Source organism: Pygoscelis adeliae, unplaced genomic scaffold, assembly GCF_000699105.1.
Source record: "Pygoscelis adeliae isolate BGI_AS28 unplaced genomic scaffold, ASM69910v1 Scaffold172, whole genome shotgun sequence".
Lineage (NCBI taxonomy): Eukaryota > Metazoa > Chordata > Aves > Sphenisciformes > Spheniscidae > Pygoscelis > Pygoscelis adeliae.
The window spans coordinates 4,890,213-4,917,377 of record NW_008824338.1 but is presented as its reverse complement, the minus strand read 5'-3'; the positions used below and the strand labels follow the sequence as shown (position 1 = coordinate 4,917,377).

Below are 27,165 nucleotides of genomic sequence, written 5' to 3'. Positions count from 1 at the left end.
TCAGCAGCCTGGCCAGCTGGCTTCTGCCCACAGTCCATCTCCAAGAGGTCTTGAAGAGGAACTGTTAGAGCCATCCCAAACTAAACCGTATACTCTTTCTCTCTTCAAAGTAAAACATTTACAATTAGTTAAAAGTTTCTATTTTAGGACATTTACTTTTTAGCTCTGCATTCTATGTATGTTTTATTCAACGATTGTCTTAATGTTATTCACTCTTTTATCTTGGTATTTTCTCTCCCCTTCTCTTCTTGTTTCTTTTGCTTTTTGGTTCACTGTGTGTCTCAAGTAGACAGGAAGCTTGCTTTATGTGAGTTGCTGAGTGGAGATTACAGTCAAGTTTTGAGTACTAAGTCCATCCAACACAAGTGTCATCCAGTTGATTCTTAGTTAAATAAGTGCTTTTTGGTTAGTCAGATGTGCAGTGTAGTAAAAATACTGGCTTTAGTTATTATACTACAAGCTTCTAAATCTGTTGTTCCTTTGCTGTCTCAGAAAATTTTTCTTCCCGGAAGCTAAAAATTGAGAAATTAATAAGCAGTTTCTAAGTATGGAATACAGTTTTTGGTGGAAGAAAATGTTAACAAGGATGAGGACATAAAAAGAAGAGAGAACTTTCTGATTTAGTCAATATCAAGATTTAATTCTATTCATAACAGCTATTGCATTTATAATTGAGGGATTTCTGAATAGTAACAAATGCTGTAGTGTTAAAATAAGGGTTTTTTCTGCTGTTACAGGGAAAAGACAGAGAGGAGAGAGGTAAAAATGGCAGATTTCAACTGGCTGCGTAGAAACTTAGTACAGCAAAACAAACCTATATTTATCTAGTCTTGTTTTTAAAGAAGGCAATAGAGTACTTTGTGTTCCTTCTGAGCTCTCTATATTATTTTGTGAAATAGTGCTAGATATCTCATGCCAAAGCCTCATGTTGGAGCAACCAATTGCATAGACTTCCCCTGTGTCAGTTGGATGTTCTAGCATCTGTATTATCCCCTGTTTTGCAAGCATACAAATTTTCTCTTGTATGCAATGCCTTTTTTACTTTTTGGCTGGCTGTTGTTCACTGTTCAGCTATGTGAATAACTTTCCTAGTGCAACATGGGGTACAATGCTAATGTGAAAATGGGCATCTAGGAATGAGGAAGGCATCAGGAATTGCTTTAACAGTGTTTCCATGGGATGGGTAACCACAAATTTAGCAAAGAGGCTGTGTTGCATGATCCTTCCCTCTGATGAAAGCTGTTGGGCACATGGAGTTGTGCTTAGTGACAGGGGCTTAAATCAAGAATTTATGTTCTTACTGAAGCATTATTCTTTAATACTAGATGGTTACATAAAGGTGTGTATAGTTGTTGAATACTATAGATTCAAATTACACTCTTCAAATACAAATCAGTTTAATGTTTATGTAATAAACATAAAATATAAACAAAAATGTTTTATGTAATAAAATGTATGCAATTTCATCTCATACTTTAATACGGTTGTTAGTACTACCGACTCATTTTCAATACCGAAAGTGATCAATGTAAGCAGTCAACAAGAGAAATTAAATTTGAGTCATGCTTGTAAATTTGTGTTGTGTTGGAAAAACAATTTCCAAGTGAGCTGTATTGCAAATTCACAGTTTATTTTTATTCACAGTGGACCAGTAAGAAAGGTGTGGTTGTAAGTAAGAAAAATGGTAGAAATCTTGCAGAGAAAAAATGAAGACTTATGTAGCCTCATTTTTGTATCCGACTACTCTGAACTGTGGTACATAAAGCTAAGGACCTCTTAGCATTTTGTAGAAACTTTGCTTTATAGGTGTTTGTAACAAAGTGAGGCGATATTGGAATGTTCCCAGTTGTACCCAGTAAAACAGCTAATTTAGCTTCTATTGTAGAAATGTATACACAGATGTGTTTAAGCAATATTTGCAGTTTTTGCAATAAGACTAGATTATATTATCTGTTCTAAATATAAACATGACATCAGCTCACTAAAAGGTGGTGTTGAATATACTGCAGTATTTTAGCATTTGTTTTGCTGATGAACCATTCTGTATGAAGACTCTGTAATTTTATATATGTGCTAGAAATGGTAGATAAATTTTGAAAATCACACTTCAGTAATTAAATGTTGGCAAAACTAAGAAAAAATGAGCTAAATCCAGAGTATCTGATTGCTACTGCATTTAATGCAGAGTTCTAGTGCAAAATGACCTTTAGAGGTCCCTTCTAACCCAAACTATTCTGTGATTCTGTAAAACTGTTATGGAGCTATGTGAAGTCCTCTTTGTATACCAAAATCAGAACTTGGGTAGCAGAATCGTGAAGTATAATGCAGAAGGGGTATTTGCTTTTTTCCAACTGGCAGATGTTGGCTTGACTATAGTGGCAGTCTCAGTGTTTAAGTAATTGAGGCACGTGTGAAATTTTAACTACAAAATAGAACTGCATTTTTATTTTTAAGCATCATGCTTCTGTATAGTAAATGGCCTGCTCTCTTTTTTTTTTTAACAGTAAAGGACCTCCCTCTTCCCAGATTTGTTGTGTCAAAGAATGAACAAGAATCAAGACACACAGCCTCGTATTCTTCAGATGCTGATAACCCAGCTTCATATTCAGGTGTAATTCCTCCTCCACCTGGCAGGATACAAGTCAAAAAAGGCTCTGTGAGCCATGATGCAGTTCAGCAACGTACATCAACTGATCAACAGGTAAATTAACTTAAAAGATTAAATGGGACTCTTAACCACTACTTTGCTGCATAGGTGTCAATTTGATAGGGCTTCTAAGCTTTGTGGCTTTCAATATAGTTTATTTTTTAAAAAAAAAACCAAAACCCAAAAAACCATACTGGTGTACATTATACAAGTCCACCACATATGCTTCTGAAATACTTGCATGTAGGAGACACTTTTTTATGAAGTCTTGTAATCTGTGTTTAAAATATTGGTGGTAATAGACAAAGGATTGAGACAGAAAAGAAAATCAGTGTGCAAGATATGATAGCAAATATCAAGTTGTAATCGTTATGATGTTAATACCTCATTTATTAGATAGTTCACATTGGCTTCCTGGTCGCTGGAACAGTGGTACTGAATGCCGTGCAAGACTGGGTTTCTAGTTCCTCAACACGCTCCGATACCTTTAAATCTGAAATACTTTATTTAGAAAATTTTTTTTGAAGTCTCATAGTTACTTTTCTCTGCCTTACATTTTATTGTTCAGCTATTTAATTGTTAAGTAGAGACAATGAGAACCAGAAATAAGCCAGGAGTTTTCACATAGCTTTTTATTGTGTTCTAATAATGAGAAAACTGATTTCCCTTTTGTTCACTGGTTCTTTCATCTTCAGCTACAGGATATCTGAATAAATGAAAACTGTAAAGGCTTACAACTCTGTGCCTCTTCAGAATTCCTTGGTTTTTACAGTCTTTACACTCTCTTTCCATGGGGAAATCTCTTCTGATTGTCTTTTCTACAAGCAAGAGCACTGAGTGCAAATACTAAATTTTGCTGGGTGTATGTGTGTCTGTGCATAACTGTTGAATGACCTGTTTTCTTCCCCATGGTATACTCTTTTCTGGGCTTCTTTTGTAAAGAATCAAGGAACTTGCAAGCATCTGGGAATCAAGGAATCACTCGTAAACATTTATTAATCTCTCTGGGAATAACCCAGACTGATCCAATATAAAGAAAAAGCAAATTAACAGAGGCCATCCATAATCAGTGTTTGGCTGCCGCTTCCTTTCTCCCAAACTGGAGATGGGGACTGTATTGAAAGAAGGGCTTGCAGTAGATCTGAAGATAGCTTGTTGTCATCTAGTTTTGGTTAGGTGTGTTTGAGAGAGCTCCCAAGTGCTTCATGAAGAAATCAACTATTGCAGATCTCCTTGATCTGATGATGGGGTTTTAGTTTGGTTTAAATAGTGTTTTGTATGCTTTCATGATGGTGTTGAGTTTATTCAGTGAACAGCTGTAATTTGATACAGGAATCTGTACTGGTCTAACTTTAAAATAACAAAAAAAAAAATTTGGTGTTTGAGGTCTTCAAGTCCTGGATAAAGCAGCCACATAGTCACAAAGTTGTATAAGCATCCAGATTTCATTTCTCCATCTTGGCTGATAGAAGCAGCTTGGTATCTCTTTCACACAAGACTGTATGGGGTCATCGGAATAAAGAAAGTCTGTGTATATAAGTCCTTTGAGAGATCTGGCCCAGAAAAGACTTTGAGCAAATGCAAGAGACAGCACAGCGTTGAGTCCAGCAGTTTTAAGCTGTATTCATGATCTATAACATCAGGGAAGTATTGTCTGATTTTGCACCCTATTGTAAAACTGCATTTTCTGTGTCTGATTCTACATTTCTGACTGTACAATGAATCCAGTCTAATATTTATTGATTTGAACACCACGTTAGAAAAAAGCTGAGAATTTGAATCTCCTTAGGCTGAGAAAGGGGCTTGAGCCCAGGTTTCTCGCTTAACCACATAAATACTCTAATTGGGTTATTTTCCAAAAGATGGATACAGTTTTTAGCCATGTTTTTGTAGAAATTGCTGATCCAGTTGTCTTTACCTGGAGATACCACTCAGATTATAACAATCTACAAAGAGGTTCAGATTGTGAATCCTCATTGTATGCCACCTCTTTCAGTGATGAGGATGAGAAGAGCTGAAGTCTGAGAAGTAAATTACAGCATGTCATTTTCCTAGGGATCACTGTTCTTTCTGGAGGAATTTAAGTGTCGAAGTCAAGCTTGGATATTTCACTTTTAGAGCTCATCATGTAGCTGTTAGATACTCCATTAGTGAGTTTGGGTTTTGATTTTTTTTTCTTAAACTGTTTATTGGCTTTGCTAATATGCCTGGCACTTCAAAATACATTGATTTCATAAAATACTCTGACTGAAGTATTACTTGTATGAAATCATAAGATATCTTAATATTTAAAAACTGGGTTCATTCATGTGCAGCTTTCCATATTGGTGAGATTTGTCATGCATAGGTTAATATCTTATAATTACAAATAATTTATGTAAAAGAATTTAACTTAGAGTATTGTCTACTGAAATGTCCTAGCTAAAACTGTTTCTTTATCGCTGCGTTATTTTGGCAGTTCCCCCTCAGAGAGCTTCACTCGGAGGCAGGGCATCAGGAAATGGCAATCAGGTTGTGTTTCCAAAGAGTAGCTATAAATGAGTTCATCTTTTAAAGTAGGCGTGAACTAAATCCAGTAACATCCTTTTTCTATCTCTAGCCATTTTTAGTTGGTGGCATTTTTAGTTGATAATGGCCAAGTATTATGTAAATATAGTAATGGCCAGAAGTTTGCATCTTTTTAATATTGTTAGTGTTAATAGAAGATGACTGAAGTCATGCCCAGCTGTCATGGAAGCTGCAGAACTGATTCTAGGACTCAAACCAAATAGTGAAATATGCCTTTACTCACTAGACAGCATGTTGACAGCACATCCTAGTGGAGATAAAACATTGGGGAAAAATATTTTTTTTTCTGCTGGCATAATTTCTTCTTCCTAAATAGTAGAGGCTAAGTAGATTGGAACACTTCTGCTGACAATGTGACATACATACAAGCACTTTTATTGACATAGGTGTGTTAACCATGGTGTATATACATATCTCTCTGCCTTGGTAGTAGCAGCTATGCTGCTAAAAATGTTAATTTAGGCTGATCTTGAGAATCTAGATTCTGTTGAGTTCTTGTGCTTTTTTAAAAGAAATCCTAGTAGAATTAGGAGCTGTCATTGTAGATTGAAGCTTTTTTGGCTTTTTTTTTTTAAAGGAATAAGACAGATGTACTGAAAGCAGTTTCTTAGAAGAAGCGGCAACGCTGTGATTAGGAATTATTTTTGATCTTCTAAAAGTAGCTTACAAGTGACTAAATATTCTCAATATCAAGTCTGTTAGATACTGCCTTTGGATGTTTTGTGTTTTGTTGTTAAAGCCAAAAAGCAAATACTTTTTCCAGTGTTAAGTGTGATCCAGGTGTTGATCAGGTACTGCTTTAGGATACTTTCACCTGGCTTGCCACCTTTTCCAGGAAAGGGGGGTAGCTAGTTTCAACAGATGTTGAGGCTCTAACAGCTGAAAAACATGTATGTGGCAAATGATTATAGGCTGAACCTTGCTATATCAGGTGAAAATAAAAGGTACTCATCTACCTATGTGTGCATGAAGCATAGTACTGGCACTCTAGATTATATTGATTTATTGCCATATCAGTGCAGCCTTAGGAGGGGACAGCTCAAATTTGGCACCTGTAGCAGTCAAAATTTGATCATTTCAACTTTTTTTAACTATGTGAGAAGCTGTGTGACTTTCTTTTAAGGTTTTGCCAGTAGTCCATTTCTGTTCGCTTCTGTTTTGTAGATTGAACAGGTAATTCCAGGTAAAATATATCTGCTATTAAGAAAATTGTTTAGGAGCACAGAGCTAGAAATGACCTGTTGTGTCACTGAGTCTAACCCTCTAGTATCGTGAGAAATTGTATTAGATAATGCGTTTTAAAAACATAATCGGGGTTCTCTCTTGAAATTGCAACCTTTTATCCACACTGGTCTTGTTGGGGAAAATTATTCCAGAGTCTTAGTAGGAATATAGTGGAATATTCATGGGAATATGGTGGGAATTCCCACCTAACTTTACTCAGATCAGGTAATACCTGTTCTTTTAACAGCTTTGTACTTAGTATTTGCTGCAGAACACCACCAGTGTTTAATGGAAAACCGTTGTATTCCCCTTTAGCTTTGTTTTGCTTGACAAAACAATCCATAGTCTCAGTTTCGTCTCATAAAATAGTTACCAGTAATCCTCATAATCCTCTGCTTTGATCCAATTTGAATTTGTTCTTATTGAAAATATTTTACTAGATTTGTATTTTCGTTCCAAATGAGATCTCACCAGTATGAATACTACTTTGTAGGGTACTTCCCTACTTCTGCTTCTCACCTCATATACTTTAGCAGCTGTGAATAAAGCAAATCTGTCACATTTGACATATTGTAGTGGTCTGATAGTTGACCTGTACATCCAGTCTTCTGTTTTCAGCTGATTGATTCTCATTATGCATTTTGGTATTAATTTCCACTGTGCAAGAAACTGTATTTTATGTTTTAAACTTGATGGTTTACTGTTACCTGTATGTCCTGAAAGGAATCCATCTGTCTGCCTCCTTACATTTGTTGTCAGAATTCATCAGCGTGCTATTTAGTGTGCATAAACAGTTACCTAAAGTATCAAATTAGGTCATTCCCCAAATCAGTCATTCAGAAGCATTATTAGAAACTTCCCTTCAATCCCATAGTTCCCATTCTAATACAGTCCAGCTTTGCTCCTTCTGTAGCCAGTTCTTTTGAACCTTAGATTCTTGGATTAATCTCCACATTGTTGGAATTATCTTGTATGGCACTCCACTGAAGTATGCTGAGGTTCAGGTTAAATGTAGTGCAGTTCCTTTGTCCAGAAAATCACAAAAATAATATCAGCCACCTTAAGTAAAATTTCCCATGCTGTGATTGATCCCTTTTCCGTTTGTCTCTCTGTTTTTAATTATTATTTTCTTCAGAACCTAGTCTAAAACCTTTCAAACTGTTGAGGTCGGACTAACAAGTTTGTAATTGACTGAACCACACCTCCCCTCTCTAAAAATATGTAGTGCTGCATGTGGAGAAGTTCGCACTGAAGCTTGGACTATTTTGTTCTTCAGTATGAACGCTAGTTGATTGCAAAAACATGGGTTCTGCAATGCAATTACCATCTCTAGCATAATCTTTCCTCATGATGATCTGTTCCCTGACTCTTATGCAGGCTGTGTGGTATCAGGACCTGGATCACAACACCCTTAGAGCTACCCTTTGGATACCATGTCTGGCTTCATTGTCTCTGGAATTCTCCTTAGGAGGCTTTATTCTGGCCTGAGGTGTGAGATCCAGGAAAAGGTTTATAATCTCATTTAACTCATGTATGCTTGCAATGCCCTTTTGAGGTTGAGATCCCTCCAGAGTTGCTTTAGCACAGTATTGTGTTGCCTTACGCCAGTTTGTTTGACTTATCTTCACTAAGGTGGTTCTTTTGGGGCCATATATTATATCACATCACCTTTTTTAATTAACATGCTATTTTAGTAATTGCTTATCAGTCCAAAAAAGTCCAAGTTGAGTCCTTCATAGTGTCTTGGTTTTGTAATTCCAGTTTGATGAAAATAATGCTTTTTTACAACTTTTTTTAATGAGAATTTTTTTCAATTAAGGTGGATTACTTAATTTTTGCCTGTTAGCTATAACTGTATTTTTTGATAAGTTATTGAGAAGACTATTCTCAGCAGTTTGATTTAAGAAGAAAATGTTAAATAGTTATTAACTATTTATGTCAACATGCTTTTATTTAGATCTGTTTTCTGGAATAATGTAAAGAGGAAAAATAAATGTCTTAAGATAGTAAAAACCAGGACGTTGTAATTGCTGTGATTTTTTATTGAGGCTTGTTCCTGGCCTGTATCAGAAACAGTGTGGCCAGCAGGAGTAGGGAAGTGATCGTGCCCCTGTACTGGGCACTGGTGAGGCCGCACCTCGAATACTGTGTTCAGTTTTGGGCCCCTCACTACAAGAAGGACGTTGAGGTGCTGGAGCGTGTCCAGAGAAGGGCAACGAGGCTGGTGAGGGGTCTGGAGAACAAGTCTTATGAGGAGCGGCTGAGGGAACTGGGGTTCTTTAAGCCTGGAGAAAAGGAGGCTGAGGGGAGACCTCATCGCGCTCTCCAACTACCTGAAAGGAGGTTGTAGCGAGGTGGGTGTCGGTCTCTTCTCCCAAGTAACTGGCGAAAGGACGAGAGGAAATGGCCTCAAGTTGCACCAGGGGAGGTTTGGATTGGACGTGAGGAAAAATTTCTTTACTGAAAGAGTGGTTAAACATTGGACCAGGCTGCCCAGGGAAGTGGTTGAGTCCCCATCCCTGGAAGTATTTAAAAGACGTGTCGATGAGGGGCTTAGGGACATGGTTTAGTGGGCATGGTGGTGTTGGGTTGACGGTTGGACTCGATGATCTTGGAGGTCTTTTCCAACCTTAATGATTCTATGATTGTTTGGAGTGAAGTTAAAAGCTAGTGTTTTAAATGTTTAGCACTTTCAATGAAATTATATTTAAAACAGTTTATCAAGATATGATTTTAATAGTAGCTGGTCTAATAAATGATACATGAACTACAGTATGCAGATGGTGAATAAAATTGTCAAAGTTCCCAAAGAGATTAGGTGGGTAACTTCTGTTAAAATTGGTGAAATTCAAAATCGCTGGATTATCAGTAACCCAAATTAGGCAAACTGTTGTAGTTGTTACATGTTAGGATTTTAAAGAGCATTTAAGTTAGCATCTGTACCCTAATACTCAGAAAAATTTGATCCCGGATATTTCAGGCTTTCAAAATTAGTTTCTTTTATTAATGGATTGGACAGATGAAAGTGAAGAATCTCCTTCCTCAGCTGCAACATACACTCTCAGTTTATGAAAGTGTATGTTGCAGTTGAGGAACAGAGGTGGTTCTAATGAACCATATTGCCTCTGTTTACTAAAATGTGAAGCTCAGTGCAAAATCAAAGTGGAAACTTTGTACAACAAACCATTTTCTAGGCATGAGTATATGAAAATGCCTTTGCAGCGGGTCAGAAGTTGTCAGATACATAGCTGATGTTAACCTATATATAAGGGGTGAATGAACCTGTATGTAATTACAGTTTCAATAAATCCCTACTCACTGTGTTTTCCCATGACTGCTTTTGAATCTGAGTCAATGTTTCCACAGTCTTGCCTCTTCCCCAGTCTTTTCTGGCTTGCATCTTCCTCCTTTACACTTGCATTGAGCCATCAGTATTTTGGCTAAGCCATTTTATATGTGTGTATATACACCCACAGACACACACAAATATGTGTACACACACACATATACATATTTTAAAAAAAAAAGAGTTTAGCTCTCCTAAGCTTCTAGTAAGCTGGATCAATGAATGCCATGAGTAGTATATGAGAGTGACTGGGATTGCACAGGGGAAAGATGGTGCCACAGTAATGCCATCTAAATTTGGTTTAAACTGTTTTGGGAATGTGTGTCTTGTAATGACATTAAAACTGAAGATGTGGCTTGCTCCTCTTCCAGAAGCTTTTTGACATCAGAATTGGTGACATGCTTTTGCATAATTTTGGAGTCTGTAAGCCGAAGCTCCAAATCAATTGTGAGAAATCTGTAAATGTTCAGAATTCTGATACAACGTTGACTGGAACATTGAGAACAAAGTTAATTATTTATTATGCTTGTACTTCTGATGATATGATTACCATTATTACATGCTTCACGGAATCACATGAACCACATGTAAAGTAAACATTTAGAAGAACTGAAGTTGAGGATCATACTTACAGTTTCTTCCTATGCCTTGAGCATAAGGCCAAATGTTAGATGGGGGCTTACTGAATAGCGAGGGTTGTCAGCTTCATTAGGGCAAGGCTGCTTCATGAGGACTATGTGTCAAGAGTTTTAATGTTCACATGCAGTTACTAGAAGTAGTAAGTGGTTTCCTTTAGGTAGACTATCATACGTTTGTCTGCCTCCACAGGTTTTCTTCTGTGTCTTTCTGGACCATCTGACTTATCAGAGTAAGAGTACTGGAGTAAATGAATAGTGTCTGTGACCAAGCATAGCTTTCCCTAGGTTTACTCATGGTATTTTGTCTAAAAATTCAAACATCCTTCAAATCATGTTTAATAAAAGATGGCTTGTATAAAAGCCAATGGAAGAGGAAGCTTTTCATTGATTTCAGTGATGCATCATGACGGTTCTCCTAGCACCTGTTGCACTATGCTAAGCAGACTAACCATTCAACCTCGGTTCTAGCTTCCAGCCTGCAAGTGGTACTCTGGATACCCTCACTCCTTCCCCTCTTGTCCCCATGTACTTGTAAGGGTAAGAATATACCGTCATCTAAAACAAATTCCTTGTCAAGTAAGATGCTAAGAGGAGGAATCTTCAGGCAAATTTCAGAAAGGCATGTAACTGCAACAAAAACTCTTGAACTGGTTGGAGGTACTGTGGAAAACCAGTGAGTTTGTGCAATCAGCTGGTCTCTGAATTAAAAGTTGAAGTGGATTAGTACTGCTCCCAGCCACTTTGTAATACTCTTTGCCAATACATATGGGCATCATTTAAATGCTTTGAATGGAAAGTTCAAAATCTTGTGGCCTAGGAACTTAAAGAAATCTGAATCAATGGTCAGAACTTTCAGAAAATACCTCAGGTGCAGAATCAACCAGGCTGGCCTTATATCCCAGGAAATACGAAAATCAGAGGGGGGAAGAAAAGTGAAAGTTTACATCAACACATTAGAAAGTAACCAGTTGTCATGGCCCTAAAACATTTTTGTTAGGATGCATGTAGCTTTAGTATGTAACTTGCATGGAGAAAAGCTTGTTTATGGCACTTACTCGTTGACTTTTAGACTTTTGCAGATGTAATATTGATTAAAAAGCATAATGACCTTTGAATATTCGGCAAAGTAAACCAGTTCAGTTTTGGGAATCATGTGGAAGTCTACAGTCAGTCTGGCTGTTGGTAGTGGATAGTATGTTAACAGTTGTTAACATAGAGTACCAAACTTTTTTTTTGTCTACTGCTGAAACAGATTTTGAGCTTTTTAGCTTTGTTTTTACTTTTCAGGAAACTTGGAGTTCAAGCTTTGCTTTCTTGTTGCATTTGTTTTACTAATACAGTTTAGTTCAGATTGGGAGATATGGCACACAGGAATTTCAAAAGATCTAGATATAGGGAGGAAATTACTTTCTACTATATAAATACTTTGTACCATATAAATGATTTTTTCTTTGTATTTTATTTGAAATGGAATAATCTGGTGATCTGAATGTCTCATGAGAACTGATTCCAGGTAGAAATTGCACGTGTGATTCTCTGTTTTCCTACCTGTTCAGGGAGAATATAGTACAACATGAGACTAAAGAGAAGCTTGAGCCTTAATATCAGGGCAAAACTACCTTGTAATTTGTACAGCAGAGAAGTATATCCTAGATGGCATCATTCTTTGAAAAAAACACATCTATGTTTTTGCATGTAAAAAAAAATAATAATGTGGCCTGTCTAGTGATTTTTTTTTTCAATGTTTAATTCTGGTTTGTCTTTTAAATGAAAGTAACTGATTGTGAATCACTTGATGAAAATTAGGTATGATAATAAGTTGTACAGTAAGTAATATTTTCTTTTGAGACCTGGGTTCAAATGTAACTTTTATCACAAGTGAAAGTGAGTTTCCTTTGTAGCTAAGTCATTTAACTTGGTATTGCTGTTGTCTTAAGAATGCCAAGTTAAAAATATATTAGATGACGTTGTTTGAAGTTAATGTGTCCAGGTCCAGTCATACTGTACCTGACTTCTCCTGTTCCCTCATTTTTATAACTACTAAAATTTTCACTCTCTGAAATGAGACTTTAACTGCAGTGTTCGTTGTTCCTAGAAATAATGGTTTTAGATAGGCTTTTATGTATTTAGTTATTTAGTAAAAAACTTAAAAGGTTCCTTTGTTTTATTAGGAGTCCACATCTCCAGTTGTTTCACCACAGCAATCCCCACCAACCTCTCCACATACATGGAGGAAGCACAACCGCCATCCCAGCGGAGGGAATAATGAACGACCTCTTGCTGGACCTGGGCCTTTTTGGGCTCCATTTAGTGAAGCACAACCAGGTATAAATGTCTTCTGTTATGCTTCAGCTGTAACCCAAAGTTGTGGAATTCTTAAATAAGTATATTAAATGAGTTTAGGACAGTTTATCTTTGTATTTTCCAATCCTGGAAACTTTCTTGCGGTTTCAAATGTTCATGTGTATGGCAGCACTGTGGAATCTGTGGTCTTGCATATGGCGGATCCATTTCTTAGTGTGGTATGGGAAATGCTCAGAGTTTGGAGGGAGGGAAAGTATGAAAGTTTCCCAGTGGAAAGTTTTCTAATACAAAACTGACATCCTGTTGAAATTGTGCAGGAATTGTCAATGTACCCAAAAACGTGGGGAGCTGAAGGGAAAACAGCAGATAATGTGTTGGTTGGTTGAATTATGTTTCTGGTAGATTAGATGAATTGACAGAACAACTAATTCTCTTAACATTTTTTTGCTTTCTTTAAAGTTTATGTAAATGTAGCTGAAGCTACTGTATCTCCAGTCTGTCAAGGTAGAACCACTTGTTTCAGTCAGCTTTTCATCCTTTATTGTTCTTCATTTAACATGAAGACTCTCCCTGTTGTTGTATCGCTGTGTTCAGATTTAAAAAGCATTTCCCCTTAATATCTCATATTTCAAAAAGTTCTGTTTTCTTTTCTGATATCTGATAGACTTAATAAATTTGGGAACAGCGGAGCAATTCTAGCTCAGGTTCTGGTTTTGATGATACTGCTGAATAATATGTTGTATTTTGTAGGCTGTAGTTTCAGATTGAGCTGTGGTTGGTTGGTTTATTTCAGTTGTGATATTCCAAAACTGATCTGTTACCTTTCAATTTATCATCATTCTGTAGTGAAAAGCATCCATGGAGGACCAGGGATTTTGTTGTTAGAATTGGTTGGATAAGGAAATTAAACTTATTTTAGAAGTGAAATGGGTTGTATGCAGAGGTTTATGCCAGTGTCCTGAATGTTATTTGCTAGTAAGTGCCAGTCAATTTGGAATTAAAAAAATGAAGATTATTAGTCTGCTCGTTGCATATATAATCACTTCTAAGGGTTCAGTCCAGGCATTGTGATTTTTCAGCAGTCAATTTCTTGACTTTTTTCTTGCATAGTTTAGCTGATTTGCTTTTCTTGCAAGCTGAAATATGTTTGGTAGCTGATTTCTAACTTGTGAAGTTTTTCTAAGTTATGAAGTCAAGGATTCTGGGAAAGTATGCAGACTGTTCCTACTGTTGAAGAGTTTAATATTGTCCTCATAAAAATAAAGTTGTAACACCATGTTAATATTTCAGTTTGGCAATGCTTTCCCTGTGAGGTCTAATGGATAAATTTTTCAGTAGTAGTTTGAAACTATTTCTGAACTAGCTCAATATTTGTCAATTTTATATTCCATACTGAAACACATTCATAGTGCGTTTAAAGTAATTTGGAGATACCGCTATAGAAGGATTGTCTGTTCTGCCAATGATAAGGGTAGAGTGGATTTTCATATATTATTTTAACAAAAAGTGTCATCTTGATTCACTGTGGCTGATTCTTTTGCATTGCAGATGATTGATTATTCCTTTGAATTTCAGCTGTTGTAGACAGTTCGTCATTCTTTTTCCCTCTCTTGAGCCTACTTTTTAAGGACAGTATTTTGTAGAGAAGTTAGGTTCTGCTGACATTTAGGTAGAACTAAATAGACTGTTGGTTACTTTTCTTAAAATCAGTGCTGCAAGCTCATCTTGATTCCGATGCAAGATGTTCTTGAGAAGGCAGGTAATTTGCAAGTACGACATATTATTTCAGTAGGATTTAAGGCAGGGCTATGCCATTTCACTTGTGATCCAAGAAAAATAAGAACCCAGGTCTCTCTGCTTGTATTTCACATTACATGAAACATTGTTTGAGGTAGTGGGGTTGTCAACTGAAAGCATGGAGCCTCGAGTGTGAAAATGTTTCTGATGAGTCTAGTAATAAACAGCATGTTGCCTTAAACCAGAAGGACAAAAATCAAAACATCATTTTTTTTGTTCAGAGAAAGATGTGTTTAAACAGGAAGATTCTGACTTATGCATAGTAAAGACACTTCAGGGCATCATCATACTCCCACCATGAACAAAATTAAATAGTGCTTTCTGTATCAAATTGGGCTGTACAATAATTATTAGATAATGACTCAATTGTTGTTTTAAAAAATCTTACACCTTGTCTTGTATCAGAAGTCTTAAGCATAACTTCTAGCTGTAGTTCTCAATTTCTTGAGGAAGAAAACCTGTTCTCATCTCAACAGAGCAAAAGAACTTGGTTTTTAAAAATTTTTTGCTGCTGTGTTGTCCAATAATTCAGTTAGGATAATGTTAGTGATGCTTCATAAGTAGCTGGACCCTGAGGCATTGTCATGACTAGTTCAGTGTGCTTCCACACAAGTGACCTGAAATCAGAAGCCAAGGCTTGTTACCATCTTTCTTCAAGGCTTTTTGTAAAGAGAGCCCCAAAGAGTGCATGTATTTTACTTTAATATCAGGAATTAAAAGTTCAGTGACAGACATTGATCACCTGTGTAGAATGAAGTTTATAGTTAGTTCAGGTCTCATCCTTAAATGTCTGAGTCAATTCTAGTAAAACCTGAGTCTCTCAAGTCTTCCAGATGTCTTTGATTTAACAGTTTAAGATAAAGCTGTTCAAAAATCATGTTGTTATGTCTCAGTTCTGGCTTTCATCTCTGATCTCTTTAACATTTTTTTCTAGATCAGTCTTCATAGAATAATACAGTGGATGACTGAACCCTTTGTAGGAAACAGAATTGTATGTGAGATGAGAGCCTCCTATTCCTATAGTTACAAGAGAGGAAAAAAAAAAATTTCATACTTTTACCTTTTCAGCTCATTTTGTACTACAGCTTCAGCTGCTAGAAGGATCCTGACTGTGACAACCTAAGGAGAAAGAACCCCTTCCCCACTTCAAACGATAGTTGAGTGGCATGTCAAAACAGGGACTAGAAACTATTTTTTATTACCTTGTAGACTGTTTGGACTGGAAGCAAAGCAGAGCATTTATGTTGGTAGTATCCAGATAATGATTTCAAACTAGTCAAAAAATCTGAGGTTTTCTGTTCAGTCATAGGACCTCTGTTAGCTTTCCTTGGCATTACATCAGAGTTCTGTTTTGATGTCTGAATATGTAGGAGAACGTGCAGCCCTAAGCCACACTTCTTTCTTTTCCTCGTTGGGAGAGATTTTGCTGCAGTTCATGAAATCAAGAACCAGAAAACTTCATGGACAGAAGTGAAACATGTCTACTGTGCTAAGAGTTCACTTGCATCTTTAGAGTCCTAAGATACTGTGCTTGCAAGGGACTGAATAGTCCTTTGTCTCCTAGTTACTGTTTAAATGTCTGTTGATAATTGGCCTTGTTACAAGTTAAGGATTATTCTTAACCTGGACGTGATTGTTCAGGGAGGGAGGAGCTCTACAGCGTTTTATCTTATTGCCAAAATTGGACTTACCTTCTGGTTTTGTTTCATTGCAAATTGATGGTAAGGAGAGCTCTTGCTAGTTTACAAAGTTAATTGAAAATTTAGTTCTCAGTAAGTTAACCCACGTTTGTAGTTATTTAAAAGTACAAGCTACTCAGATGTTATCTAGATAGACCTTTTCTTACATTTGTAGCTTAAAGTGAGGGGGTAACTTTTCTCCCGCAGGAAGAGAGATCATTTTCCACTAGTTGTCAATGTGTTGGTAAGATATTCAAGCTAGAGGAGAAGGATATAGAGCAGGCACAGGAATTCAAGTTAGGTCTTCATACTAAACATAGTGCATTAGACTTCAGCTAGTTCAAATCTGATAATTGGTCTTAGGCGTACTCTCTATTCAAAGTGCTGTTAATGGTGTTCTCACTGATGAAAATGCACAGAGACCCTTGAAGGTTGTTTCTTCATTGGGTTACAAATCGTAAAAAAATAAAAATACACTGATTGTTCTGAGTCTTCTCTGTGACCCAGTTTTCTTCCACCTTCCCTTCTACCTCAGTGTTCCCAGTCTGGTTTTGTAGTTTGAGAAGAAAGTGAGGGGTGACTATCTCTAATTCAAATGTCAAATAGATGTAGTTTTAATGATTGAGAATTGAATTACTTGCTGCTGGCAGTCCATGAGTATGTGTGTAGATCCAGGTGTCCACAGTTACTAGTAAAGTAATCTTTCTCCAGTGTTCTCCAACCTTCCCATCCTGTGTCCTAAAATGTTGCATGACAGAGTGAATAACAGGAACAGTAAAGCAAGAATATTCTTGTTGGGATAATTTGAACAGGGGAGAAAGGAAACAGTTCTTGTAATACTTGTAAAGTACTACAAATGTATGACAATTTGGTGCTACTGGCATCTCCGTCACTGTGAAAGTACTGCTTTGGAAGAGGTGCTGTGCTAAGTGGGGTACAAATTGAACTGTACTGAGACAAGCTGTTGGGAGAAGTAAAGGCGGAGTAAATATACATAAGGTTAGTGGTAATAGTGTCTGAGGGACAGAGAAGGGGAGAGCCATTGCTATGAAAAGCAAAATTTGAGTGTGGCATATCCATAGGAGAGATGGGGAGAACTTGTCTGAATCTTACTGTCTGTTAGCCCTGTGCTGAGAGAGACCAGGTGGAGGGAGACTGAGCTTTCCTGCATGTTTCATTCTAGTGTTTTAGAGTTAGGCCAGCTACTGAAGAAGAACCCCAAGGCAAACAGCATTGTCAAACTCATTGCCTCTATTCTCAGCAATTTTGGATAATGTCACTAGAAGCTCCAGGCCACATCAGGAGCTTCCAGAAGTGGAGGACAAATTTGGGAACAAAAGGAGTAGTTAATAGTGGCTTTTCATCCTAGTAAAGCTGACTTAAAAACAAACAAACAAAAAACCAAAAAGCCCTTTGGTATTGGTCTCATATTTTGATGAAATTCAGAAATAATGTAACATCTCAATTTTCTATATTTGACTTATCTCCTTCTTCAAAAATCTTTGTCCCCCTGGAAATCTCAATTTTACTCTACGTAATGCAAGATTAACTGTGTTGTGCACAATTATGGCTATTGTACGTAGGAGGAGAGCAAAGATAAACCAGTTCTAAGCATCTCTCATTACTTTCTCCTAGGAAAATTGTCATTTGTGGAATGAAAGGGTAATTGTATACTGCCAGATATTAAATAGCAATTTTGTACTAGCAATGTTACTGTCACTTTAGATGTTAGCCTTCAGTGTGCCTCACTGATTCTCAGATTTCCTTCACTCTGTTTACTGCAGATTGTGTACTAGTAGTGTCATCAGTCTCCAAGAACCTGAAATTGTTGATATTGGCCAGCTTCATAAATAGATTACCTATATATAAATGGACTTCTCATAGCAATATTTTTTTAGTCAGCATCTTGACAATAAATTCTTGGGTTTTATTGCTTCAATTTAGATCTTAGTGGCAGGATTAAAATTATGACGTTAATGTCATTCTTGTTTGTGGGCTGTGTGGAGGGTTTACAGAAGCTCACAAGAAGTTGACCTGCCTTTTAAAAGGAAACCTGCTTCTAGATGTGAGGCAGAAATTCCTATCTAAGTATGACTTTAACATATTTCAAGAGAAAGCATTTAGTTGTGCAAGAAGAGTAGATTAAAGTAATCAGTTTCACAACCGCTGTTTAGATTTAAGGAGTTCAGCATTTCTTTTAGGAGTCAAGGAGTAGAATGGATTCCTGGGATTCTTCTAGACTTGTTCTCGATGGTTTGTTTTCCCTCTGATTGGAGTTCCTTAAACTTAATTTGCAACTGCAATTTGAGAGAATTTTGAAGGTTTTGTATATAGAGCAGTGAGTGGCCAAATCTTCCTATATTTGCTTCATCATTATTTCAATATTAAGACATTGAACATCAGCATTACTTCAGAAGTAGATTGTAACAAGGCACTGGGTGAATCTCAATTATTGTGTTCCAGGTAGTTATTAGATAGCAGATGTCAGCTCTCTATATGGATGTCTTTTGTTATTTTTGGACTGTTTTTAAGTAACTGAGTTAAGTTAGTCTAGAAATAATTTAGGAAAAAAAATTATCTGTGGCAAAAAGCCTGATTCTTAAGAGGAGTTTCCAAGGCTTTGTTCTTTGAATGGCAAACTAAATTGTAAAAAAGAAAAAATTATAATAAAGTTGCATGCTAATATCATATGCCGCTTTTAAATAGCTGTTTGTCCATATAAATGTTGCTCATTTCAATTAAGTGAAAATGTGGAGTATTAACTCATTCAAAACCCATTAAATGGGTAAAACCCTATTTACATTTTACACATGTTGCAATAAGCTTGTTCCTCACTTCTGTCTTTTTAGAACAGATTTAAGCTGACCTAATGTAAAAATCTACAGGAGTGAGTTGTCAGGAGGTGAACTTTGTCACCTTGGTGCAATTTGGTTTTCATTTTCTTCACCATTCTACAAGTGTGTAGAATGCTCCCTGACAGGAGCATGTGTTTCAGGATTTTTTTTTGACTGCTTTCCAAATCCGTAGTTCTTATGCAGTTTTCAAGGTTGTCTTTTGAAAAGGAAATCTTTCTTCTACTTCCAGGCTCATCTACTTCTAGTGATCCCATATGGTCTGGCCATTCACCACCACCCCATCAAGAAAATTGGGTCAGTTTTGCAGATACCCCACCAACCAGTGCTCTTTTAGCCATGCATCCTGCTTCTGTCCAGGTGTGACACTTTATTGGTATTTGATTTGCTTCATTCAGATTGATGTTGCAATCCTTTTTTTCCTTTTTTTTTTTACAATTTTCATTGCAGATGTTTACTGTGTATCTGTGCTGTACTCTATTCAGTGCTATTTACCCAACAGATACTTGTTTCGTTGAGTTGACTTCATTTGGAATGATTAGCTGAAAGATACTAATTTAAAAAGTGTCAACAATTATGACTTTAAAACATTTGTGTTTAGCTTTTTTGCATATGTGCCATACTTTTTTTCTGCTTACATGCCTGCAGTCATTCCTATCCATATGTATCAGTGTGCAAAAATACCATCATTATCCTGTAGATGCAATCTGCTGATAGTTTCCTGCAGTTTTTAAACTACAGCGAGATTTAACTATGCTTTATTTTTTGAAGGCAAGAAGTTGAGAATTCGTAGAAGCATTTTAGGTAGATAATACTGAGGAAAAATATTTCATTTCAGGACCAGACAACAGTACGAACTGTAGCATCAGCTACAACAACAAATGAAATTCGTAGGCAATCAAGTAGTTATGATGACCCCTGGAAAATAACTGATGAACAAAGGCAGTATTATGTTAATCAGTTTAAAACCATTCAACCTGATCTAAATGGATTTATACCAGGTAAGTTACTCTTTAAAAAAATATAATTGTGGGTGCAGCAGTTCTGTTACAAAGACTTTGTTGTTTACTTAGGTTTACATACCATTTTGAAGAAAGTTCTACATTTTACTGATGATAATCTAGTAAAGTCCAGTGTAATTGAGGAAAGGACTTGAAACTAATTTGCCTTTTTCATTCTTTTAACCCTGGTAATTAGTGCCTTTTTTCCCCAAACCTTTGCTAAGTAGCTCATCTCCTTTACCATAACTGTAAGTTTTCTAATGATTTAACTTGCTTTAAATACTAAAAATGGTTGTTGTAATTTTTCAGGATCTGCAGCTAAAGAATTTTTCACTAAGTCAAAACTACCTATTCTTGAACTTTCTCATATTTGGTAAGTGTGATGTGTCTTTGTTCAGGATAATTATTTAGAAAGATGACAGCTGTCTGGCAGTCATCTAATCTACTTACTAGAAGTTGTTGTTAAGTGAAATTTCACTGGTACTGTAGTATGTTCAGCCCTACTCACATTTATGCCAATATTATTTTAGTGAGCTTTAATGGGTCTAGGCTAGCACTATTTACAAGGCATTTTGAGCTTCTGAAGAAACTTCAAATACTTCAGAGTAAGAAGTAACTTATTTGATGTTTTTATTGTTAAAGATGCATTTAAATTTAAATAATTCCTTATCTACATTTCTTTATTCAAGTGTAAGTTTAAATGAAACGTACAGATGCAAATATTTTTAAATGCACTTAGTGGGACTTGATGACAAATTCAGCTTTGACTTCGTGCAAAGCTTGTATTTCATTGTATTCTAAAATTTGTACTGCATCATTGCATGCTTTCATTACATGGCTTACCTTGGCAGATTGGATCTTTCTTTCAGTGTAGTGATTTCTAATTCAGGTATTTTCCCATGTAAAATAAATCACGTTGCCTCAGCACTATCATTTCTTTAGTATACTTTGCCAAAAATCTGAGGCCAATAATGTTGTGTAGTGCTGGCTTAAATGAGTTAAAAACCTGGAGAGATAAAAGTAGGTTTAAATGATCTTTAAGGTCTAAGAAACATTATTAATGAAGGCTCATCTTCTTTGAAGAATAAAGCATGTACTGCTAATATGAAGTGTTTCATAGGGTAAAATGAACTATAAACTGCATTCTTTGATCTTCCAAGTAGCACAACAGAAGTGTGTCTTTTGGACATAAAATAACCTTAAGAAATATTATTTATACTAAGTTTTCCTTTTTAGGGAACTGTCAGATTTTGATAAAGATGGTGCACTGACATTGGATGAGTTCTGTGCTGCATTTCATCTGGTAGTTGCTAGGAAGAATGGGTATGATTTGCCAGAAAAGTTACCTGAAAGTTTAATGCCCAAACTGATTGATTTGGAAGACTCAACGGGTAAGACATGCTTCAACACAAACTTCACTATTTTCAAATGATGGTATAGTTAAGGTTACAGTATATCAGCAGATATTTATAAGTTTGTATAACACATTAGTCAGTATGAAGTAAAGCAATGTGCAATTTTTAGAAATCTTAATCGTTGCTCAGAGCTAATCTGAACACATATGTATTTCTATACAGGGAGATATTATTTAGGAACAGTACACATATTGACTGTTATATTTGGAAATACTGCCTCTGTCCTTTAAAAGTTAAGGAAAACAAGGTTGTCATAGTATGGATTTTATTCATGATCAGCTATTGTATTCCAAATTCCCAATCCAGCTGTACTTCAAACTTGCTTTCAAATGAATATGCTTTCTGTTCACCCTCATTTCTGAAAATACGGCATGAGTTTGAGTCTTGAAGGTACTTAGAAAATATTCCCAGATTCAATGCTAGAGGTAGGACTGTGTAGTTTAAAAGTACAGGATCAGTAGCACGGATTTTTTTGGTATTTTTTAAATTCTACTCCTGGCTTGACAACAGGATTTATCCTCCATTGCTTTGGCACCTAGTCTTTCTGTGCATAGTCCTTTACCTTTGGATGCTCCCAGATAAGCAGAGGCGCTTAGGGACATGGTTTAGTGGGCATGGTGGTGTTGGGTTGACGGTTGGACTTGATGATCTTGGAGGTATCTTCCAACCTTAATGATTCTATGATTCTATAACTCATACATTCAATGGTTTGTTAATATGTGCCAAAAACCTGGTCCCGTAACTGAAAAGCAAACTACTGTTCCATGTAGCAGTGGTGTTTAAAAGCAGAATGCTTGTGGCCATCTTTCTTTTTTATTTTAAAAGAGATAAAGGAAACTGAATATTTTAAAACTGCTTTAGATTACTTTTTAACAAGCAGTCTTTGCTTGGAAAGTCAGGTTATACTGTGGGTTCACAGGTACTATGTTTTCGTAGAATTTTATTTCTTTTTACGAAATACTTCAAAGGGGATCTCTTCATACTGTGTTTGTAGGATGTCAAAGACTCATCTGGCAATTATTGACGAGTTCTTAAACTAGATACTGTGGCTTTTACTACCTCTGCTTTGATAATTAAACCACTTTTTGTGGGATTAGCTTGGCTCCTCAGAGAACCTTTCCAACAGCAGTCAGCCACAACTGAAGTGTTTTCAGTATGAATAAGCATTTTACTATCACGAAGGCATACATAAGAAGTATCTACAATTAATTGGGTGAATACCTAGTAAGTGTCTGAAACCTACCCATTCTGTCTATTTTTGTGTTAAGGTGATGGCCAAACAAAAATCTTGATAGGAAATGGAGTAAAATTTATTTGTATAAAACATTTAGTTTAAAAAAAAAAAAACACCAAAAAAACCCCCAACTATATCTATACCTGATCTTTTACTGCCTTTATTGGTAGTAAATTTCAAGGCTTTTATCATTTAACTGAAGTTGTCTGGAAACTTTATAAATTGGACATTAAACTAAAAAGTGTTATGTGTATGTTTATTGTTCTTATTTTACAGGCAACTTTGTTAATATAAAACTTTGAGTTATTTTCATGAGGTACAAAGTGGCTTTTAAATTGAGGAAAAACTACTTTTAAAAGTAGTAAAAAAAAAAGTTTTTCCCTCTGGTATTAAAGGGAAGTTACCCTGTTCTAGTGAATGTTAAAATGTTACTGTGCTGTGTAAGCTGTGCTTAAAAAAAAAAAGTTCTGATTGATACTTGATTCTGCTGTTATTAATAGCTACAATGAAAAGTGATGGCTCTTGCAAACTTGTTGAGTTTTATCCAGTTAACTAGATTTTTTTTTAAAATTTGGGCCTCCAGTATTGGAAATAGCAAATCTTTCCTTGCACCAACATGATTTATCACCAAAACTTGTATGTTGAATAAAAGACTTTAGGGGAAATTACTGACTTGACTATAGTTTTACTTGTAGTTACAACAGTCCAAACCTCCAGAATACGTTTACTATTTTAATCTAAATTAAAAGTTAGTCATAGGTCTATGTGCAGACTAATGTGCATGTTAAATTACATGGGTTCAACTGAAGGACTGTAAATCAGCCTAGAAAGATCAACCAGTTAAATTTCTGTAATAATTTTTTCTTTTTAGTTCCCATAAAAGCTGTATTTCAATAAAGCTTGCTTCCAACAGCCTTCTTGGAAATAGAAACTGTAAAGTATGGCACTGGAGTGTCTTTTTGAGTGCACTTCTTTCATGGGATACAACTTTCTCAAAGAAATTGTTAGTGATCATCTTCTGCTGACTGAAGCCTCAGTGTGAATAACATACTTTCAAACTGTTCAAGAAGGCGAATTACTTGAATGTCTTTTTAAACCGATGTGCAAGATGGTTAATGTTTATTTCAAAAGTGCTAGCAATACCCTTATTAATTCTGTCCTTTTGTTAGAAACTTTCTGCTTGGTCTTCCACGCTTCTGCTCTGCGCTTGAAACTTGCTGATCCTTTCCATTTTGACTTCTGAACTAGTGGCCAGCAGAAAGAAAAGTAAGAGGGCTCCCTGCACCCTATATGCCTGTTCAGACAGAGGGAGGGAAGAACTCTTGCGGTCCAGTCTGGCAGCCTCTCCCTCATCAGCCCCTGGGAATCTATTGTGTGACAGCTCCAGGTGTCCCAAACCCATTAACAGATTGGTCTTGTCTTACATCTGGTTTCATGACCAGGGATATGTATTTCTCTCACATGACACAGACCTATTGTATAATAAAGCATTTATATAGTTTGTCATTTTTCTGCTATAGGACTACGCCCCTACAGAATTTTAATAGAAAAAAATGTTAAATGAGCTGCTAATATCGTTCTGCTGACTAGGTAGAGAAATGAGGTGTTTTAAGTTCTTAAAATAATGTGGTGATTCTACAATACATTTGAATGGTTTTAGTATTGTGAATTGGATCGTATCCTTCAAAGAATGATTTGGATTGCAGCAGCTCCACTTAAGATCGAACATTGTGTTGTGGTGTTTGTAGATAGATAATGTCAGCTCTTCAGAATGAGCAAGATCTGTCTGTAAGAACAGCCTGTAGAAGAAAACTGCAGTGAATGAAAATGGGAGCGTGAAGTCAGGCAGTTGTACAAATACTTCTCTAAGTGCTTATACATTTATTTTATGAATTGAATACTATTGATAGCATCTGCATCTGTCTTGGCAGAATTTATGATCTGCAGCTGAAGAGAGTACTAGTCTCACTTCCTATTACGTAAATAAATGTGAATATTTTCCTTTAAACTCAATTTTATCTCAGTTATTAAAAGCTACCAACCCTTTACAAAACTCAAAGCAAGTTTTGCTTTTCTGTGAATTTGTTTTTTGTTTGGGCTGCTGCAACAATGCCATTTCTTTGTAAGAAAAAGAATCTGCCGTGCTTTGTGTCTTACACAACTTAATTACTTTAACCCCTGAAGTTTTCCATAGGTGTCTTACACATGTTTTGTGTAGATATTTGCAAAACTCCTTGAATTACAGGTAGCTGCATAGTCTATCTGCAGCAGTTTTCAGCCTTATCTTTTGACCTTGTGTTTAACACTAGTAGTTAGTTCAGTTATCTAGTGCACCACCACTGAAATGAGAATTTTGAGTGTTTTTTAAACTCATCAGAAAATTTTTGTTCATATTACACTTCAGAGCAATTGATATGCAATATGCATTCCTAAAACATTACCACAGGCATATTTTGAACTTAGAATATTATTCTGTGTACAATGACCAGAGCATGTCATCTTGATTACTTGGTGACATCATTGCGCCTGTAAATATCAGCTTGATGTAGCCTGGTTTTTATTGCCAGATGCTTTTTGCCTGAAGCAGGTATTAGATGTAGTTTCTATCTTGAATAATTTGTAAAGCCATTTTCCCTAAAGGACAGTAATACAAGATGCTAGGTGCTGGGCACAATTTTGGGAACATTGGGTCTCAACCTGATGCCTGGCTCTTTACAGGAAGTTTACAAGACCTTTGAAATTTTGAGTTACTGGTTTCTCTGTGTGGCGTTTTTCATGTCAGCAGCACCTCAGCCTCCCCTGGCCTCAAGATGGGACAATTAATTTCTTTTTGGGTTTGAGTGTTTTGGCTATTCTTTTTAGGCTGTGCCTCTTGCTGTCCTCAGCAGCACTTCAGAGACAATACTGGATTGTTGTGGGTTTTCAAAGGTGCAGTTGGTCACCATTTACTATTCAAGTGTTTCCAGTTCAAACTTTTTGTTGGTGGCAGTTTTACACCACCACACACATATGCTTCCTCCACTCCCGCAAGCCACACAGCTCGATTTGACACTGGATTTGTTACGAGTTTCTGCTGAATGGAAGACAGCAGACAGAATATTGAGCTGTCGTAGCAGAAGAGCAGGCTGCAGAGTTCAGCTCTTCAGGAGTCTGAAACCAGTCCTTTTTATAAATTTTAATCAATTTTTGGTACAGTGTATCACACATTCTTGTGGCAGTCGTCTTCAATCACATCCCTATCAAGCAGTCCTTTTAAATGGTAATTTAATTAAGCCATCTTTCCTCTTGTGCAGTATTTTGTCCAGAGTCTTAATTCTTTGGACTACAAACATCTTGTTAATATGTCTAGCTACTTATCAGTCACTCTTTCAACTGTTCCTGTTACATACATTTATACATTTGTAATCTGAACTTCAGTTTTTTGAGGCTTTCAAGGCGTTGCTTTAGCTTGTATTGTATCTAGCAAAGTAGAAGACACTGTAAGCAGGATTTTACTGTGTTATGCAGAATGCTTAATCTGCTGTTCAGATTTACTTTACCCAATTCTCTTATAATTTGAACAGAACAAAAATAACTATGCTGCATCATGAAAATTTATACAACTCTGGAGGAATGTTTCTGCAAGGGACTGTACTTGCTGAAAGCTCAGGGAAAAGTGAAATAACAGTAACAATGTACAGTTGCAATGTGACAGCGGCTAGACTTGTTCAATTTGCAAAATATAGTGAATGGAAACACCATTGTTTCAGTAAGGAGGCTTAAAACTTAAAATATTCTTTGGAGAATAATCTAAGGGAATGGTTTTCATCTCTTTTCATATTTTTGGTTTATGTTTGCATTGATAGGCTGGCTTTGCTTTAACCTTTCATATAAGGAAGATAAACTCGGTGCTGGATTTGATGTAATAAATGTCAGCGTGAAGTTATTTTCTTATAATGTAAGAAAGAATTATATTTATTTCTACATGTAATCAAAATCTAAAAATGCTATTTAAAACCCAACGTACTGGGAGGTAGTATGGTAAGAGTAATCTTCAAAGTCCATTTTTTAGAAAGATCCTCAAAAAAAGAGTGGCACCGGATAAATAGTATGTTTGACTTGAATGGGTGCTGCTAAGTATCTACTTGGTAAAGAGAAAACCAAAGGGTACTTTGCACTTTCCATGAAACATGAGCAGCTCTTCTGAGAATAAACTGAATGCAATTCATGATCTTGGTTTACAGTGATTCCTGTCATTTCAGAAGTTGGGGAACAGACTGGTGAGGTAGGTTACTCCAGCTCTCCAGCAGAAGCACCTCCAAGCAAGTCTCCATCAATGCCATCCCTAAACCAGACCTGGCCAGAACTGAATCAGAGCAGTGAGGTTAGCACTTTTGAGTTATTTCATTGCCAGTCAATAACTACATTGTGTATGCATCCATAATTCATCATTAGTGGATTGTTGATGACAACTAGTGAAA

General features: G+C 36.3%; 1 protein-coding gene across 2 annotated transcripts in view; it reads left to right on the top strand.

The window, feature by feature from the left end:
• Positions 1 to 27,165, top strand: part of REPS1 (RALBP1 associated Eps domain containing 1) — a 53,831-nt gene that overhangs the window by 2,034 nt on the left and 24,632 nt on the right. Inside the window, exons 2-8 of one of the 2 annotated variants that reach the window (XM_009319100.1) lie at positions 2,505 to 2,701; positions 12,595 to 12,748; positions 19,288 to 19,415; positions 19,894 to 20,056; positions 20,366 to 20,429; positions 21,293 to 21,447; positions 26,947 to 27,068. In XM_009319100.1, coding sequence (XP_009317375.1) covers positions 2,505 to 2,701; positions 12,595 to 12,748; positions 19,288 to 19,415; positions 19,894 to 20,056; positions 20,366 to 20,429; positions 21,293 to 21,447; positions 26,947 to 27,068 — 983 coding nt within the window. The remainder of the gene's footprint in view (positions 1 to 2,504; positions 2,702 to 12,594; positions 12,749 to 19,287; positions 19,416 to 19,893; positions 20,057 to 20,365; positions 20,430 to 21,292; positions 21,448 to 26,946; positions 27,069 to 27,165) is intronic. The other variant, XM_009319099.1, reaches the window with a different exon arrangement.